General features: G+C 48.6%; 7 protein-coding genes across 7 annotated transcripts; 3 read left to right on the top strand and 4 right to left on the bottom strand.

Annotated features, from left to right (window-relative positions):
• Positions 1-385: 385 nt before the first annotated feature.
• N7455_006066 (Tetratricopeptide-like helical) lies at positions 386-1,923 on the top strand (the record flags this gene model as incomplete). The annotated part of the gene is made up of 4 exons (XM_065605232.1): positions 386-430; positions 486-561; positions 625-775; positions 831-1,923. Coding segments are annotated over 4 exons (1,365 nt in total), but the record flags the coding sequence as incomplete, so codon positions are not given.
• A 2,521-nt stretch (positions 1,924-4,444) lies between these two features.
• N7455_006065 (uncharacterized protein) lies at positions 4,445-4,633 on the bottom strand (the record flags this gene model as incomplete). The annotated part of the gene is made up of 1 exon (XM_065605231.1): positions 4,445-4,633. One exon carries the CDS (start codon positions 4,631-4,633, stop codon positions 4,445-4,447), a length of 189 nt encoding a protein of 62 aa, XP_065461085.1.
• Positions 4,634-5,586: 953 nt separating this feature from the next.
• On the top strand, positions 5,587-7,092 carry N7455_006064 (uncharacterized protein; the record flags this gene model as incomplete). The annotated part of the gene is made up of 4 exons (XM_065605230.1): positions 5,587-6,040; positions 6,117-6,236; positions 6,263-6,478; positions 6,530-7,092. 4 exons carry the CDS (start codon positions 5,587-5,589, stop codon positions 7,090-7,092), a joined length of 1,353 nt encoding a protein of 450 aa, XP_065461084.1.
• A 483-nt stretch (positions 7,093-7,575) lies between these two features.
• Positions 7,576-9,389, bottom strand: N7455_006063 (cytochrome P450; the record flags this gene model as incomplete). Its single annotated transcript, XM_065605229.1, has 6 exons — positions 7,576-7,741; positions 7,806-7,912; positions 7,961-8,014; positions 8,082-8,707; positions 8,843-9,037; positions 9,098-9,389. 6 exons carry the CDS (start codon positions 9,387-9,389, stop codon positions 7,576-7,578), a joined length of 1,440 nt encoding a protein of 479 aa, XP_065461083.1.
• Positions 9,390-10,502: 1,113 nt separating this feature from the next.
• N7455_006062 (cytochrome P450) lies at positions 10,503-12,202 on the bottom strand (the record flags this gene model as incomplete). The annotated part of the gene is made up of 5 exons (XM_065605228.1): positions 10,503-10,656; positions 10,716-10,882; positions 10,936-11,436; positions 11,472-11,950; positions 12,007-12,202. 5 exons carry the CDS (start codon positions 12,200-12,202, stop codon positions 10,503-10,505), a joined length of 1,497 nt encoding a protein of 498 aa, XP_065461082.1.
• An 858-nt stretch (positions 12,203-13,060) lies between these two features.
• On the top strand, positions 13,061-14,849 carry N7455_006061 (FAD-binding oxidoreductase; the record flags this gene model as incomplete). Its single annotated transcript, XM_040962588.2, has 4 exons — positions 13,061-13,347; positions 13,407-13,760; positions 13,829-13,875; positions 13,930-14,849. The coding sequence occupies 4 exons, from the start codon at positions 13,061-13,063 to the stop codon at positions 14,847-14,849; spliced, it is 1,608 nt and encodes a 535-aa protein (XP_040806972.2).
• A 1,153-nt stretch (positions 14,850-16,002) lies between these two features.
• Positions 16,003-18,627, bottom strand: N7455_006060 (uncharacterized protein; the record flags this gene model as incomplete). Its single annotated transcript, XM_040962587.2, has 9 exons — positions 16,003-16,202; positions 16,268-16,477; positions 16,705-17,003; positions 17,054-17,191; positions 17,259-17,430; positions 17,481-17,990; positions 18,050-18,288; positions 18,339-18,445; positions 18,502-18,627. The coding sequence occupies 9 exons, from the start codon at positions 18,625-18,627 to the stop codon at positions 16,003-16,005; spliced, it is 2,001 nt and encodes a 666-aa protein (XP_040806969.2).
• Between the last annotated feature and the right edge of the window lie 699 nt (positions 18,628-19,326).

Genomic DNA, 19,326 nt, shown 5'->3' with positions numbered 1-19,326 from the left:
ACCCACCTTTGCCCAGCCGCCCTTATTCCTCAGCGCTGAACACTGGTCGAGGGAGGGAAGAGTACTCCGTACACATAACTAGAAAACTGGTGGGTGTAAGTTTCTTTGCAGATGCCCTCACCAGTCGGCAACGCAAGTGTTTTCTCGCGATCCTATTATATGTGGATGGATTTTTAGCTTTATAGCCCCGCAAATAGCAGTCCGCCACGTATTAGCGGCCGACATTCAACCATCTTGCTTTAAGGCGCCCGAGCGATAGGTGTCATTGTGTGGTCAATCCGATTCCTGGGAAGATCGTAATCCTACCCCACATGGGATCAACAGAATGCTCGATGTGGGCTGTCCGCCAATCCAATTCCCAGTCCTAACGCCGTGAAGTCACCTGATGGTGGACTTCAGGGCTGAGGACGTGCCCCTCCTTCAGCTGGGAGTCAGACAAAGAACTCTTCACAAAAATACGAAGGACCTACAGATATTTTATCAAGGCGTCGACATCATTCCATGGCAGCAACTCTGGTCTCCAGATTGGATTTAACAGTGGTCAGATCAATATGCCTCCAGGTGAGCTGGGAACCGGACACGACCAGGGTCGACTAACTAACCGCCACTTCCCACCCTGCCTAGAGCGACCGGAAACTCCAACCAACCCGTTCTCGACCGTCCCATTCGCGCGCGACCTGGACTTTGTCAGTCGCGATGCACTGCTTCGTCGGATCCACGAGAAAAGCTTAGTCCCAGGGTCGAGGATAGCACTTGTTGGCCTCGGCGGTGTCGGGTGAGTGTAGAGCGACCGGCCCGTGGTTTATTGCTTAATTGCTCACAATTCGAAGGAAATCGCAACTTGCCATCGAATACTCCTACCAGGTCCGATCCGAATCACCGGCCACCTGGGTTTTCTGGGTCCATGCGAGTAACGCAGCCCGATTCGATCAAAGTTTCCGGAGCATCGCGGACCAGGTTAAAATCCCGGGTCGTCAAGATCCTAAAGTTAACATATTAAACCTGGTCGAAAACTGGCTCCGGGATGAGAAGATAGGGAAATGGGTTTGTATCCTTGATAATGTCGATGACGATCAGCTTCTTTGCTCGGTTCCGGCGGCAGGCAAGGGAGATCCGATAAGTGGCCTAACGAACGCCTCGACAAAACCACTATTAGAATATGTTCCTCGAAGCGGGAATGGCTCTACCATTATCACGAGTCGGACCAGAGAGGTTGCGTTGAAAATGGTCGATCACAAGGACCTCATTGAAGTTCAACCGATGGAAAGGTCCCAGGCGCTGGACCTTCTCCAGAGAAAACTTGCACAACCAGAGGAAAGCCAAGAAAGCCGACAGTTAGTAGAAGAGCTCGAGTTTATGCCGCTAGCGATCGTACAGGCGGCAAGCTACATTAGAAATCGAGCCCCTCGCTGTTCTGTTTCGCAGTACTTAAGGGACTTCCGAAAGAATGACCTTAAAGTGAGAAGGCTTCTGGAAATGGAGGCGAGTCACTTATACCGCCGGGACTGGGAAGCAAGCAATTCGATTCTGGTCACATGGCAAATATCGTTCGATTATATCCAACGAACAAAACCATCCGCAGCGGACTTGCTTTCTCTCATGAGTTTTTTTGATCGGCAAGGGATTCCCGAGAGCCTTCTCTGGGCTCGAGGTGAAACCAATCGCAATCCTGATACGGGTTCAAAGCTTTCAGACGACTCTAGTGACGATGGGGAGATATCTGTATCAGATATAGACTCCGATTTTGAAGATGATATCACGATTCTCAGTGCTTATTCATTCATAACTGTCGGCGAGGATACAACAATCTTCACGATGCATCGGCTGGTGCAACTGATTATGCGTATGTGGTTGGAATCTCATCGACAAGTAGAGCAATGGAAGGAGAAGTTTATTGGCAGTCTGTGCCAGGAATTTCCGACAGGTGAATATGAAAATTGGGAAAAGTGCCGGTTACTCTTTCCGCATGTCAAATGCGCGATACCACCTCACTTAGGTTTACACCTGTATGTGAACCAGACAAAGGTTGGAATCCAAGAAGGATCTCTCGGTGTTCCCAGTGCTGATCAAGAAAGTAGCCAGTCACTGCCATAAAGGCCTGTCCAAATGGAGATGTCCAGCAGTCTAATGCAAGCGAAAGCTTTACACCAGGCGGAAGCTGCTTTAGTATAGACTGTTGCTGCTCTTGGACGTACCCCCGCAGTCGAGACCGCATTGTTTTCGCAGATGGAATCTGGGGTTGTGCTGGGGCAAGTCTGGCATATGCGATAACGTCATGAAATTCGGCATGCTCGATGAATCGGAAGGGGAGGCGTGAAAGGGAAAGCAATTTCAACAGTTTATGTTCCCATGCTTCTTGCGTAAAGGGAGTCGGGGTAGCTGGTGCGTTTTGGGCCTTTGAATGAAGAGAATCATTAGTAAATCCCTAAAACGAAACCTCGGAACCCTGGCTTAAACATACCGCATTTATAAGTAAACCATTGATATTGGTCTTTTGTCTGGTGGATTTACGACAGGTTGGTCCAGCTAAATGCCGATGAAGTGCAGTTGTTCCATATCGCCCATTCGCTGGATGGTCTAGGACTTTATGGCATTGACGGCATTTCGCGCCTGATTTTCCAGTCTTTGCATTAGCAACTTGATCGAAGTGCTGCCAGCAAGCTGCTGTACGGTTGCCACTCCAATGGAGCCGTTTCCTGCGTCCAAATTCAGTTTCTAACCACCAAGCGACAAATTCATCCTTTGACATATCAGAGTATAGAACGAATTCAATGGATCGACCAGGGCCAACGCGCTCGAGTGAAGGAGGTACCGAAGGGGGAGGAATCGGCGTAAGAAACCCGGGATTCGATACTGAGTCACTTGTTTGCTGGCTTCCTGAGAGATCAGGATTATGGAATTGGTCGTTCGGAAAGGAGAGACCGTCAATTGTATCCCCTTCGTAAAGAGATGATGGGTAGGCATCCGAGAATAGAGATAACTGGGACATTGTTAATTGAATGGTCCTTCGTACTGCGTAGATCTAGAAGATAGATAGGACTTAGAGGGTTGGATGAGACCTACTTTGTACTAAAAAGTCCACCTGTGCTAACAAACAGATTCAATGTTCCTTTCAAATTAGGCCTACTCTCTCTATCAATGTAATGTATCACATTGCGACCCATTTATTATAGGGATCCTCTCCTGATTGGTTCAATTCCGAGGGCTGGTCGAGGGCGGCCCTCGAATGAGCCCTCGAATTATGCGGGCCGCCCTCAAATCGGAGATCGGCCCTCGTTTTTTGGCTGAGTCAAATGCCCCCGAACCTAGTGTGAAATCAACCAGAATGCTTTCATATTTTAAACGTCAAAGTCATACTCATCTCTTATAAAGCCATAAAGCCCTTTCATTATATAGAACAATAGTAAGAAGCCTAATATCTACTAGTATTAATATAATGAACCTACTAAGAGGGGAACGTCAAGAATTAATATGGTGGTTGTTAGATGTAGTTTATGCATCACCTGCCTACATGATGAATATATATTTCTTGATACTGAGACTACAGAATTATAGATTTCTATAACAATAAACTACCACTACATCTCAACATATGATAATTCTGTAATTATACTATCACCTGCTATGGTTCATCAAAATAGAAGTGAATTCCCTCGAATCTCTAAGCGCATGTATGAAAATATCTAGTAAACCTACTATTAAAACAAAAACACTGTTCAAAAACGGTAATCTATGAGGGTGAATCAGCAGAATTATACAGCTCAGTTAGGAAAGGTCGCAAAATTTTATGTAAATGAGGGCGGATGAGGGCTGATGACGGCGGCCCTCGCGAGGGCTGAGGGCCGGGCGAGGGCGGGCTCTTACCTGCCCTCTGCCCTCGCGGGTCGGGCGGAGGGCGGGCGATGCTCGCCCTCTAAATGTTTTTGGCGAGGTCTAGTATCCAACGTCAACGATCGGTCGCAACTGAGCTATTGCCGCGCAGGGCCTTACTGTAGCCTAAGTCCTGTTGAGCAATCGAGGAACTGATGCCAGGTAGAGCGCCGAGTAGATCTATACCGGGGTATTGGTCTGCTCGTGAGTGTTGTCAAGTTATAATCAAGTTAAAGAGTCACAGTAATCCAAAAGGTAAACACAAGTAACAATGTGTGATTGAAGACGAAGAACTAAACTAAGTACATGAGGGAGTGTCCTTATATATCTTTCGTTCCTACTCCCTTGAGTGACTCCCTGGAGTCACTGCTTGGAGTCGCTGGTGACCCCCGGGTATACTCCCTGGGAGTAGATCTGGAGTCACGGTCACGTGATGCGCTTGGCGGTGAAGGACGCTCGGGTTTGTTATTGAGTAGAATTGCGATTTGCTGGCCCGCCGCCCGTTTCGGCGCCCCCCTCCTTGGGGTTTAGCGCCCGTGGGACCCACGCCCGATCCAGTATCGCGTCCGTCCATTTATGGTTTAGCCCGTCCGTAACGGGTTTGGCGCCTCACCCTAGCCCCGGTCGGGTTCTGCCGTCTCGCACCGCCCGTCTCGCGACGTCCGCCATCTATATAACCCGCGGTGCGTCGCTCAACGACAGCTCTCTTCTTTCCTACGCCGATTCTCCCCTTTCCCCCTCCATTATGTTTCGCCGGCGCCATTTTCTGGTCTACTGACGTGGCCCCTGCCAGCTAAAAACTCTGCGCCCCGAGCACAGCCTGCTTCCCCACTCGCGGAAATTTGAAGGAGTCGTCGGTCTGACCCTGCAAGTCACCGGGGTCGCCCTTGATTTCCCAGTTCTATATGGCTCTATACACTCCTCGTTTTATACTGTACGCTACGGAGGGTCGCTGTCTTAACCGGTGTGCATCTCACCCTCGGGCTGCCTGATAAATGGACATGTGAAGAGCAATGTACGAGGACTACTGGCCGCTCTTTGTCTCAGGCTTCGGTTCGCGAATGCCACGCCGCGCGCCACCAAACGGTCACCTTTGCTCTTTCAGCCGACTTCCGGTTGAGGATCATCGGTGAGTCGCTCATTAGACCCGCTTTCGCTCACTAGCCAACCGCAAAAATGCCTCAAGGAGCTCTGGCGCTGAGCTGAGGCATCACAACCATCCATGAAATTGATGGCTTGCATGATCGGCTTGCGTGATCGGCGAAGTGTAGGCTGCCGCTGGGATTGAGGAATTTTTTCTTGCCAATCTCTTCCCAATCCATCAGTTGTCAGCTGAGGTGTCTTGAAGGCTGCAACGCCACACGGTGGGTACTACGGACCCAACACGCCCTTCGACGAGGCAGGTTGGCTAAATTCGCCCGGAGTACTCTCAAGTAATCGCCCGACGCAAGCAGGGAGTAGTATCAACAAGGCAGTGTTGTCGCGGTTCTCGGTTGTGTGGGGTCTGCAAGGCGATATACTGCATGATTCCCAGCTAGTAATGCTCTGGCGGCGCCCGGGTATTAAAAAGGCTGACTGACCTCCTTTTCATTTTTTGGATATGATTCAGAGCGGACGTGGATACACCAGCCCAGTTACCGCTGCACTCTTATTCGAGGTTATTGCTTTATTATCTGTCGGTATCTACCTCCGCTATGTCTTACCACTTTCTGGGAAATGAGGGTGGACCTTGATCAAATCGACTTCTACCATGGCCCAAGTCGCCCGCCGCCTTGCACTAGTGCAAAAAGCGTGCCCCCCGCTCCAGCTCATGTGCCACGATACTTCCAGCAGTCTTTTCCCACTGGGTTCGGCTTCCGTCCAGGACCGTGCGAGGTATCACTAGGACAGTCAACGCCACCGGCCGGTACAACTCATGACTGGAACATATTTGACTTCGAGATCAATCATGTCTATGGTCCTACTCGGCCTGAAATGACGAAAGATGTCGAACCCGGAGTGACAACAAATATGCCAGCTACCCGTGATATTTCGTTAGATCGTGGAATTTCCGCGCTGGCTTTCTCAGAGCCAGTGCCATTGACAGACTCCGCGAGAACAATCCCATCTCCTGCAGTGCCAGGTCATCTAGACCCCATTCCTTCTGATATGCGGGGAGATGATTTACCGGGTATGTTGGCAAAACACATGATGATGAAGTAAGCCATCATCCTCTCATTGTCTGACTTTTTTTCCGCTTTTTTTAGACGCTGTTCATGATACCAAAGAAATGGAGACTTCTCAACTCTCGTGCGTACCTTGTGTGACCGCACCCATGCCTGCACCCGAACAAGCGAACTGTGCCTCTAGCAACCTATCTGTGGCGGGTGATTCCCAACAAGAATCAGCCAAGCGGAAGTTATCTACACGGAGCCCTCATACAGTCTGTACCCTGGGGGCTACGAAAATTATACGGAGCCGAGTCAGACATCTTACCTAGGTGAAAACCCATGCTCTAGGGCAAACGAGGCTCCGGGGCGGGCTGAAGATTCCAGCACTGCTGAAGACACCTCAGCCACATCTGGCCTGTCCGCATCGCCGACCGTGCGCTCTCCTCCAGGATGTTCTCGTGTTTGAACGACACTGAGTTCCAATGTCCCGGTGCGCTATCCGTCGATAGCCGTGGTTGTACCATCACCGTTCCGGAAGCAAGGAGCCGCCAGAAGAAGCAAAAGGGCCGCTGCGGCAGTATGCAAGAAGCGACTCCGCTTAGGTCGAGGCACCAGCAACCACCAAGATGGGAACACCACCTATGATAAAGAACAGCTGTGTCAAAAGAGGAAGAAACGGAGACCTTCAACCAGGCCACTTTCCGACCCTTCGGACTCTTCCGATCCCGTTTCATCTCATCACTCTGGTGCTTTCCAGGATGTACGCGGGAGTGCTCTCCTCACGGTCGAATCTCATTCTGGTCTGAAATCGGCATATTTCTTTACTTTCGTACCCGACCCTAGCCCGATGCTGTCTCGACCCCACACGGCGGTTATTCCAGGGAAACTAAGACCGTACACGTCATACGAGAATGCGCTACTGGTGCGGCTGAAGGAAAAAGAGGCAATGTCATGGTCTGAGATTACGGCTCACTACCCAGGCCGAAATATGTCATCCCTTCAAGTCCACTATTCAACCAAATTACGCCACAAGGCCAGCTCTCGGTCTGTAAAACCGAGGAGGCGCGAATGAGAGAGGCTATGCTGTCGGGATATTTCTTGTTTCGCGCCTGTCGACCTTTCGCTGTATACAACATCCTCCGTAGCCACCTGTTTCAATACAAGCATTAAGTGCAGCATTGTGTATTCTGTAAATCAAAATTCAAATATACAGATTTGGCTGGCAGAAAATAATAGTGCCAGGTGTCATATGACTTTTGGCCTGAAATCAGGCAGAGGGGGGAGGGGGGGGGGGGGTGTTTATCAATAATATGAACACCGAAGCATCACTTATCAACCAACAGGCGGGTTGGGGTTTTGGGCGGGTTTTGGCGAGGCCTAATCTGGGTATTAGGTATTGCACATGAGAAGCTGGGCCCATCAACTGGGGCCCATCATAGTTGCTGTCCACACAACTAATATTTTGGTGACTAGCATGTCCGTAATACCATCTTGCACTTCCGCTCAGCTCGTTTATTCAATCTGATCTGTTTTTCACAACTCTCTAGATGTAGCCTCATGTTCTATCTTTCCGTCCAAACCTCGGCTTGACCACCACATTACATTCACTGTTCTTGACAAAGAAACCCTCGCGAACTTCCGTGCCAAGCGTTCTGGTTCTTTCAACAATGAATAATTTGAAAACTGTGGCCAAGGTCTTCAGCATCTCCATCCATGCGAAGCTTTCAGAAAGTTAGTGCTGGGGCCTCTGGTTGGCTACAAACAAAACACGGAATTATAACCTACTTTCTTCCAATACAGGCTCGTGGTCCAAGAGAAAACGGATAGAAGGAGTCAAGCAACGCCGAAGAGTCGCTGCCCAGCCACCGTGATATGTCATATTCGTCGGGGCGCTTAATCTCCGGTCAGGTTTTGCTTTCAGAAGATATGGGATCACTTACCACAAAGACAGCTGGGTTATGATGAACATTCAACGTCGGCACACTCACCAAAGTCTGCGTTACTGGTTAGCTTCTCCAATATTGTGGCAATAGAAAGTAGGTGTAGGTAAACCAAACTCACCCCTTCTGGGATAAACATGCCGGCAATAATCTTGCCTCCGGCAGGTGTCACCCGCTCTAGTCCCGTGGCACTGGTTGGTTTGAATCGCATCGTTTCCCGCAGCACAGCATTCAACACAGGGAGCCTGTTCGCAGTCTGAAAATCGGCCACCCAGTCACTTTCCATCACTCCAGGAAATGCCTGATCCAGCTCTGATTGTAATTGTCTTTGTACTTCCGGGGACCGAGAAACAATATCAACCACATTAGTCATGGTCGAGCTTGTAGTATCACTACCGCCAACAATAAATGAGATAGACTCGGCAATGATCTCCTTCTCGGATAATGGACCCCCAGACTCTGGGTCTTTTGCTTTAAATAAGAAGCTAAGGAGGTCATGCCGAGAATTTTTCTGATCCTTCCGTCCATAATAGGCCTGTGTACCGATTGCTGCCAAGTTGGACGTCGCGCGTAGCCCATTTGGCCAGAATGGATCCAGGAAAAAATATTTCATGATCGGTCGGAGGATTTGTGGGAGATGACCCAATGCGTTGAGAACCTCGCCGCGTGCATCAATAATGGCTATCAGGTTGAGGTGATCTCGCTCTTTATCAAGAAACCCGAACGGCTTTCCAAATGCATAATCCCCTGCACACGTCCCGTCAGCGAAATAATAATGATAATGGACCTGTGGGGGGCCTAACCTATCACGTCGAATGCCAAGTAGTTTGCTCGTAGAAATTAGTCTTCCATAATTGATCTAAACAGCTTTGGGCCACTCACAGTACTCATTGAAATCCAGTTGGACCGTTCCAGAGTTTTCAATGCGACGGTGGAAGCATTCCATCAGTTTCCGTATTTGCATCGCCATATAAGGCTCGTATTCGTTCAAATTCTTTGCCGAGAATGCCGGGCTCAAATATTTGCGCTTTCGATGATGTATCTGCACATCCCTGGTATTGAAAAGTACAGGCTCAACTTGGTGAAAGGGTAAAATAGTCTGTAAATGTTAGTTGGGATGGTGAAATTGAGTCTTACTGGACTTATCTTCATAAAAGGGGCCTTTGTTGAACCCAGATTTGTGCCCGTAGATTGCTTCTAAGGCGGACGGATCGGATATAGAAATATGATTCGGTGCTACCCGGACAAAATTCCCATACTTTTGGTGCTGTTTGAGAAGAGTTTCGGATCGTCTTGTGTAACGACATTGGAAAACAATCCATAATGAGGACACTTTCGCGAGAAAAGGGCCTGGAATATGTGCTAATGGGCCAAACCACACATTATAGATGATATGTAGCAAAATCTGTGAGAGATGAAAAGTAAGCATTATAAAGGATAAGAAATAATCATGTCTTAAGTCTCACACATGCGAGAGATGCAGATAGCCAATCCGCAGAGGAGATATTTCCCAGAATTTCAACCACTGTTGACATCTTAGATAAAAAGCATTCGTAAATTGGATCAACGTATGTGAGCTACTCGATATTCTTATATACTCGAACCCGGGAATACGTCGGAATGATTCGCAATAACCCGACTGGAGCTCAATTCCCCACATAGAGCCAAGTACAATGCGTGCGGGGAAGCAGAAATCTGTGGGGGATTCCTTCATAATTTCGCATTATGTCTATCATGTACATACCATATATCAAGCCGACGCTTCCGTGCCCAGTTATTTTTCAGTATGATAACGCACCTACGCACACCGCGTATATTATTCAGGGCCTTCTACGTGAGATGAATCTAAATGTAATAGATTGGCCTCCCTATTCACCTGATTTAAACCTAATTGAGAACCTCTCGTTGTTAAAGGCCGATATATTAAAGCTACGGCCCTGGCTCCGCGATATGCGTAATAATGAGGATACATGGGGAGAGTTCGTAGATGCACAGGAAGCATGGGAGAAGTTAACAATTCACCACTTTGTCAATCTAGCTGAGAATATGTCGCATCGGAAGAGGTTGTTAAACCCCTGACTCCGACAGGTAACGTATGCCCGAGGTGTCAGTTGTAGATGACTGGGACACCGAATCATCCCTAGCCTCCACAGTGTAATTTATTCCCTCGAGCAGGACTTCCGCTTAGCAGTATGGGGATCCCGAGGCTTCCCCGGGATATCTTGACCAAAAGGTAAATAGTCTAAGTTTCCACTTCAGGCCCTTCCGCGGCTTCCGAGAAGCCGGGTACATACTTCCAATTAGCAGAGTGGGGCTCTGGTTCTTAGCGGTTATGGAGAGATAGCGACTATGGAATTTAGGGCGATATGCACTACGTAGGGACTTCTTCGCTCCAAAGCATGTATATTCCATTTTACGACTTTTGCCTGTTTGAGATCACTTCCATCAAATATCTTCGGCCTTCAAAGCCTAAGTTCTCATTCCAAGTACATACAGGCCACCAGCAGTAGAAACATCAATATATGCGAGAGAAGAGGTACGATCACTCAAAGATAAGATTCACAAGAACTTCCAAAGGATCGTCAGGAACTGCGGTCACCGCCTCTATCAGGCTGACTTTCTTCTTTAAGACTGTTCCGGGGTTGAAACGTCTAATAAATAGCGATAGGACGATTTTCTGTTCAATGCTTGACAGACTATAGATTATTTGTTCAGCAATGTGAAGATTTGAGATGGTATGCGATGGAAGACTTACTTTTGTCCAATGCATTGTCGAGTTCCCCGTGAGAATGGATGAAAGTTTGCCAGCAGATGTCGCCTCTTTTCGTCATCGACCAACCATCGAAACGGGTTGTATTTCTTGGGGGAGTGAAACACATTGTCGCTGTGCAGATAATACAGGGGAGATGTGCTCACATTGGTCTACAGAAGGTCAGTGGCTTCCAGTGGACGTAAATAGTTGAATTAGAGCTTACTCCATATGGGAAGTAATGTTTCTTGAAATACCAGCCATCTGATGGGACAGTGCGTGGAAGGCGAGTGTGACTAGGACAAGCGAGCCGCAACCCTTCCTTGACGCACGCATCAAGGAAAGGCAGTGTATCGAGAACCTGTATTGTCGGTCTGGAATCCATAGTGGGCATGGCTGTGCGGATCTCATCTTGCAATTTCTTATATGTCTCAGGCTGTTGCAGCAAATTGTGAAGGGTCACAGACAAGGATGTGGCTGTGGTATCTGTGCCTGCAACAATCATGAGCATACCCTCAGACACCAACTGTTCCTTCGTCAGTTGGGTAGACTTCTTCTCCGCCATGGAAATCATATTTTTGAACATGGTCCATGAGCCAGAAGAATGCACGTCTTGCAAGCCAGCCTCCGCTTTCTGCGCCAACTCAATAAATCCATTAGGGACGGCACATATTTTGTAGTTGTTTGCCCACTGGATGAGATGCCGGAGGAATGGGAAATATTGGAACTGAAAAATGTCAGTCTCAAAATTCTATCCCTCACCCTGCCCTTGAGGCTTCGTGACGGGAAGGCAGAACTCACAAAAAGGACCGCCCCATTTGCCTTGTCAATGGCCTCAAAGGTCGTTGACTCGAAGTTGTTCATATGCAGCGCGCCCGTGGACTTCCCAAAGCAAAATTCAGAGATTGTATCAAGCGTCATGCAACGGAATGCGGGGAACAGAGGGATCGTTCGACGTTCCTTTGCTCGCTGCTCAATCCTATCCATTAAGTAGAGGGCCTTATCATATATAGACGACTCGTGCTGAATGACATTTGCACGGGAGAACGCGTGGGACACGAGTCTCTTGGCCTGGGAATGATGTTGACGATCACGGATGCTGAAGAGATTGGGGCCTTGGTCCTCAAAAGCACGATAGTAATATTCAGACTTTTCGAACTTGGAAGTTTGTGCGTAAATGATGTCCGACGCTTCGATGTCGTCAAATGAGACTTCATTCGGCGATATCCTCATTATTGGTCCTGATCCTCTGAAGTAAGTTGGCGATATTCATTTGGTAGACACAAATTTAACATACCGTATTTGCGATGCAGGCTATGAATTTTCAAGTGCTGAGTCCCTCTAATCTCTAAGCTAAAGAGCCAACAGCGAGACACCTTAGCGAGAAGCGGGCCTGGGATGTGGCGCAGAGGATGGAGAAAGATATTGTAGATGCATTGCCCCAGAATCCACGCAATCAAGAGAAAGAGGATGTTGTATGCAATGACAAACATGGTAAGATTGGGGAATCATAGAAAACACGGAAGAAATAGTGACACAAGTTCTATGTATATTGATGGATATCCGATCTAATATAGTCACTCTACAAGGCGCTAGTAATTACCGGAACAAGGGGTCTAACTATTAACTCAGGTCTAATTATCAACTCATAGAACGAAGCAAAATACAAACAAAATCCTCCGTAGTATGTGTAAGCGGCTGTTCAGCCAGCTATCCGCGGACGAAGGCCGCGGATACGCGGATACCCAGGGATTGCTTCCCGGCCTTTTCCCTAAAAACTCGGGGGATTCTCAATCCCGAGGTCCCGTTTCCCACTGAGTCAGAAAAGTCCAACGTAACCTCTGATGTGGAAACTGTCAGTCTTAGAGATGGTGAAATACCAAGGACAGGGCTGGTTCAGCGTCTACCCCATCTGGTAAACGGGTCAATTGGGAATCCTCGAGCTGTCACATGCCAATACTAGCCTCAGGCATATAGAACCTCTCAACAGCAGTCTCCCAAATAGTTCTTCAATCAATACTCCAGCTTTGTTTCAAATTACAGGATATCCCTACGCACTACTGCCGAAAGAACCAATTGAGAGACTGTCGGTGGATAATACTGAAAAATCTGACCACGCCGAGAGGGGTAAACTTTCGACATCAAAGCGGGGCGAGCGTGGGTCCATACCAGCGGCCGGTTTGTTGGGGGATTGACCGCGGGTGAGCTTCCCCCGGTATCCCCGGCTGCTGGTAAATTAGTAGGAGCTGTTGTTGATCATGACCCCAGAAATAAAGGGATGTGCATATAATAAGTATTTCCGTAGATCCCTGTAGACATATCGTAGTCCTCCACTTGCAGACAGCGACACAATGGCACCCCATAGATCTCCAACTGTCAACCCCCAGGCATTGGGCAATTTCTTTGACGACGTCGCCCGTGTGCTCGGAGAAGACAACATTTCCCGCACCCCTAGTCATGGCGCACTCGAGGGTACTCAAGGCCAGAAGTCTTACGGCGATCCATTTTCAGCCTCAGGAAACCACACACCAAGCGGTGCCGCTCGACCCAGTACTGTGGAAGAGGTCCAGGAGGTCGTGAAGCTTGCAAATAAGCACAAGGTGTGTTTGTGGACAGTGTCACGGGGAAAGAACCTGGGGTATGTCGTCCATGATGTATATCGCTCCTATGCCATCTGCATATCACTAACGGTCATAGATATGGTGGATCCAGCTCTGTCGTCAAAGGATGCGTTATCCTAGATCTGCACCGAATGAACACGATCGTCGAGGTAAACGAAGAGTACGGATACGCGATAGTCGAGCCGGGTGTATCCTTCTTCGACCTTTACGAGGAAATCCAACGACAGGGCCTGAACCTCTGGCCATCGGTGCCGGCCATTGGATGGGGTTCTGTTTTGGGAAATACCATGGACCGAGGCTTTGGATATACGCCCAATGGAGAGCATTCGCAGTCACAGTGCGGCATGGAAGTTGTGCTGCCTAATGGTGAATTGCTTCGGACGGGTATGGGAGCGATGAAGGATAATAAAACGTTCGCGCTATACAAGGGGTATGTTCACAGTTCATTGGCTCGCCTATGCTCTCACCCCAATAACATATTGACTTACCATCCAACAGAGGCTTTGGCCCAACCCTTGACGGTCTGTTCTACCAATCCAACCTCGGTAAGACTTAACGTTCTCCCATCTCCTCAACAACTCAATCACTAACAAAAACAGGTGTCGTCACCAAGATTGGCATGCATATCACTCCCGCCCCCGAGGCATACGCCACTCTTGAAGTCAGCGTTCCCAAGGAAGCAGACCTCATCCCTCTCACCGGGACTTTGTCAGACCTGATGCGGCGCTCCATCATCCTCAACTCACCTTCCATCGCCAACATCTTCCGCATCGCGCTTACATCCAAAGTCCCCGAGGTTCACGCCAAACTGGCCCCGTACATGGAGCCCAACTCATACGTACCTTACAGCGTACTCGAGGAAATCCGTGCGGAACATAACTGGGGATTCTGGAAAACCTACTTCTCGCTATATGGCTCAGTCGAAATGCTCCCAGCGTTAATTCAAACCGTGCAACGCGCGTTCTCCACGATCCCAGGTGTGAAGATCGAATGGCGCGAGTTTCCCGGATCCCCAGGCCGCGCCATCACCGCAGCAGAGATCAAAGAAGAAGAGATTCCGCACAGTGGCATCCCAACGCTCACCCCACTGGGCATCGTCGACAGCCGAGCCGAGAAGGGCGGTGCACACGTCGACTTCTCGCCCATCATCCCTCCATCCGGACGTGAGTTGTACGAGTGGTACATGACAGCGAAGCAACGCACCATTGACGCGAAGTTCGACTTCTTCGCCGACTTCCATGTCTACCCGCGCTACGTAGTCGGCATCGAGCTGGTCATCTACACGTCCAGAGAGGAGGCACGCGTCCTCGAGTTGTGCAGGAACTTGCTGCATGATGGTGCGGAGCAGGGATATATGGAGTACCGCACGCATGTGCGCTACATGGACCAGATTGCGGCCAAGTTGGACTTCAACGGCTTTGCGTTCAATAAGTTTACAGGACGCTTGAAGGATGTGCTGGATCCCAATGGGGTGCTTTCTCCCGGAAAGTCGGGCATTTGGAATGAAGGTGTTCCATAGATGCGTGAATAGCTTTCCACAAATTCCGATCGTACAGTACATGCGAATGGACGTTCTACAGAAGTACGAGCAGAAGTTCCATGAGCCTCATAATAGAAGGCGCAAGAGAAGTGATGCTACTTTATGTGTGTAAGAGCAGGGCTGGCTTGCAACATGTTCTCAACCCTATGGGTTCAATGTACGCAAGTCAATGCATATATATTCCGTGCATCCATGTTTAGCTACGTGTATTCGGGAATATGGTCACCTCGTTGGGGCGAGTTCGATTTTCCTGTGAACTAAGATATTCAGAGTGAAGATCTAGTAAAGTTGTTCTTGTCAGGACTGCAAACAGGTAGCGTGCTACATAATTAAGTGATCAGCAAATGGTTCAACAAACCAATCACCTGCACACACGAGCCGCAAGTGGAGAATACGCACAACCTCTGGTACTATGGCCAGTCAGGGCGAGTTGTTTAACGCCCAGGGGAAAGGCAAAGCGCTAAGTCAAGCCTAGCCATTGATTGACTAAAGATAGCTATGCCAAGTAAGATAATTGTACAATGTAAACTTGCTTAGGTACGCATAATCACACGTTCACGTCAAATGGTGGCGGCAGGTTGTTTTGTTAGTATCCTTCCCCTTTCAAAGAAGTAGGAGCAGGGGAATAGTGGCTAAGTGAGGATAGATGTTGGGCGAGGGTACGATTACCAGCGAGCAGCCTGCGATGATCCTGAGGTAGTCGTTTAATCTCGTCCGTAATATCATCGGCAAATACGGTATCGCGGAGGGATATATCTTTAACTTTGGCAAGACTGGTTTCGCAATGGCCTTACCGCGACCGCGAAAGTCATTACGAGGTCCGAGTTCAGCGGTAAACCTCCCTTGGGACTTCAACTGGGCGAAAAAGGCCCTATCATACCAGATACCACGCAGCTATAAAGTCTGATGAAAACCACATTATTTGTGGGGAATGGTCGAAAACACTGTGCTGTCTCAGCCGTAACATGGGCCGATTCCGCCATTCGATACCTCCATGCCCTCTGACCCAAAACACGGAGCGATCCAGCTCGATAACTGTTCGGCCGATCAGGTAGATACCTCTTTCCCTCTAACTAACAACATGGACCGATTCCGCCAGTCATTCCTCGACTGGAGGTGGATACGGTGGAACTCATCCAGGGAGATGGAAGATGTCATGCTCTGGGCGCACTCCAATATTCGTCGATATTGGAAACTGAGAGCCAGACGCAATATCAACCGTCCCTGGAGCAAGACTCAACGATGCCTCCGAGCTGAACAAGCCCGGGTTAACAAATTGCCACGCCCACGCGCTGGATGGGGATAGTGAGAATGATTCTGGTGTAAATCCGGCTACATTTGCGGCACGTTGATTTGTCAGTCATATGTGGTACCAAGAAATGGATAGGCATTGTTACCATCAAAATCAAACGCAGTGATAAGCCTCATCAAAGTATCTCGACAGCGCATGACGGTTTCACTGCCCTTGTTCAGCCCACGTAGGACCTCCATAGCTGTCTCTAGCAGACTTCGCAATTCAGTTACGGAAAATGTAGATAATTGCCCGGAGTATGCCGGGATTCTTTTTATCAGAAGGATTCCCAAGACCGCGAGGGAGGAGTTGAAAGCTGCGCGTGGTTAGTACTAATCAAACACATCATAAGAACTAGGGTATGCATACTATAATAACAAGAAAACCACCAAGCCCCAAGCAGATTCTGATCATTCCTGGAACCGGCTAAGATACTTTTGCTGATTTGTAGGATATCGCCACACGTGCGGACTAAATCCGCTAGCAAAACTGCACTTGAATTCCGCAGCCATTCCGACTGATGTTCGTTCGAAAATGTCATACCCGGAAAATCGAGAAATTGACTGAGGACTGGGCGTAGAATAAGTATTCTCGCACCGAGGAAGCGGAGAGAAAGTAGGACGCGGAGTCTCGTGGTTCCGACCGTCAAAGGGACATCATCCAGCGTGTCCTGGGAGGCTATTATTTGTAAACAGGATGGGAGATTATCCTGCCACTGGGCTAGTTCCCAGCGCAGTTTGGAGATCTGGTTGAGGCTTTCACTCATGGGGAGACGAGGGCGAAGCCCGAGATTTTGGTCATAGAGACGCTCCAGGGCGTCGCCCATGATGTGAGCAATAGACCTATCAAAATTAGTCAAAACTGCAGAAATTTTCGAGGGAAATTTGCTTACATCATAGCATCAAAATAAGCCAGGCTGGATACGGTAACACCACTGGGCACATTGCTGAATGTTATATAGGGGCTGGCCTCGAATCTCACATGGGTCAAGGGAATCAAAGGGGGCCGACCGTAAGTCACGCTCAGGAACCTGATCGTCATTAGTATACTTCGCCATATACGGAATTACAGACACATGCCGATCATTCATAACACACCAATACCATGATCTCCTGCGCACTTCCCGATCGGTTTGCGACATGCTCTTCGAGTCCATAATATGAAGACCAAGTTGGTATGCCCCTTTCACAGCCAGGCCATGTAACGTCCAGGCAAGCGATGAAGATGTAGTTCCTTCAAGGTACCCCTCCATCAAAAGGAATAATTGCACTAAGCACGTCAGTGTGAGTTGAACGCAAGCCATTAAATGTGTGCCATACCCATTTCCAATGAAAGACGCCCTAAAATATCTGATTTCACCAATTCCATCGCCCGCTCAAAATAAATACTGGCCCTCGTGGCCCTTTCAATATTCGGTGAAGTCGCCGTCATGACATTTGTCGCGAGGGCGAACACGACATTCAGAGTCCCCAGCCAGGATCTCCGAACACTCCGAATCCCGTCAATCTGCAACTTCCTGTAAGTGTCTCGGAACGAGCTTTCATAGATGCAGGGAATCATCAGATTGACGGTGGTGAAAAATAAATGCAACAAGGCGTCTGCTTCCACTTGAGGGGGAAGCGCGAAGGGATCTACGCGAACTCTTCCCTGAGACTCAGTTAGACTGCTGATACCCGATGGTCTTCTTAGGAATGCATCGAAGCGGTTATCGTTTGATTGGCCAACTTCGGTGGAAACATCTATGCTTGAGAGAGGTAAATTGTCGGCGGGGTTGACCGGATGGCTAACGGCATGAATGAAGCGCAAGAAGGCCACATTAGATGAAGCGCCTTTCAAATCGTTAGACAGGGTCCCATAAAACAATTTGCAGTGATAAATTGAACTGTACCAAAATATTCTTCTTCGTCAGCCCCATCTTTGAGTGCCACGGCGCCCATACCATCCACTCCATCGTCTTGATCCAGCGGCCCTTTCATTCCCGGACTACGTCGGGATTCATGGTTCTCCTGAATTGTGGGAGAGGTGGCTGTATGCATTTCAGGGCTATCGAATTCCTTGTCTGGCCCAGATAGCCGCAACCTTTTTTCTATTGCCTGTAATCGCTGCTCGAGCAGACTCTCCTCTTGCCTACACGGATGAGTTTGGATCGTGTAGACATCCTGAACAGATTGACTCACCGCTCACTGCTGCCGTTAGTTATTGCTACAGGCTGGCTGTACGGCTGCTCATATCGGCACTCCGTGTCCATAACTTCGCATGTCGAACACGGTCGTGCACCATCACACTATATTGAAAAATTCAGCCATCAACTCTAGAATATATGGCGATCGTATAACATACACGAGACTTGCGGACCCGACAGGACCGACATGCCACAGATACTCTCTTGCGTTTCCGGCCCTGCGTTTTTGTCGGTCGGATGTCGGAATCACCCGGGGTCGAAGACTGAGGACGCTGGTCTGCCATGGGATAATTATGAGAAGAATTACGGAGTAAGGAAACCTCGGAATATGTCGGGAGTTGCCCTAGTGAAAGATCTGGGGTCCACTTCTGACCAATCACAGTTCGGTTGCAATGGGGAATTTCGCCTGGAAGCGGGGGAACAGCCCCCTTTTTCATTTGCCGTTGCTTCTTCACAGCGCGCACCTACAAATTGATGCGTGTATGACATGCTGTGGGGATATTCCTGAGTACTGCCCCATCTTGTAAAAAAAAACTATTTGCCTAAATTGTCAATTACGCACTGTAATACAGTTACGGTTGAAACCTGGATGTACATTTCAATATATTTTTTGAGGCTCAAGAATAGGCTTTATATATTAGTATATAAGTCTATCGCAGTTTTTTAACCCAATAAACCAAATATGAACATTAGGCCTTCACAAAGTAATTTATTATATTGTTAAAAGAAAACGTTAAATTACTAGCGTGTACAGATAATTGACACAGACTTCCTGGATGTACGGAAGGGGGATTTAATGACGATGAGCCTGTTCCTGCATACTATAAATAGCAGTCTTGTATCCTAGCTTATTATGGGTAGCTTCCACGGTTTTATTCGGTGAGCAGAAATGAAAGTTCGACGAGCAAGAACACGGTCATTGATAAGATGAAAGATCTACGGCGTGGATCGTAGATTGGGAAAGTATACGGAGTATTGGTAGA

This window comes from Penicillium solitum (assembly GCF_028829755.1).
Source record: "Penicillium solitum strain IBT 25940 chromosome Unknown utg000004l_segment0_segment0, whole genome shotgun sequence".
In the NCBI taxonomy this organism is placed as follows: Eukaryota; Fungi; Ascomycota; class Eurotiomycetes; order Eurotiales; family Aspergillaceae; genus Penicillium; species Penicillium solitum.
The sequence above is the reverse complement of the archived record's forward strand: the minus strand, read 5'-3'. Positions and strand labels throughout refer to the sequence as shown.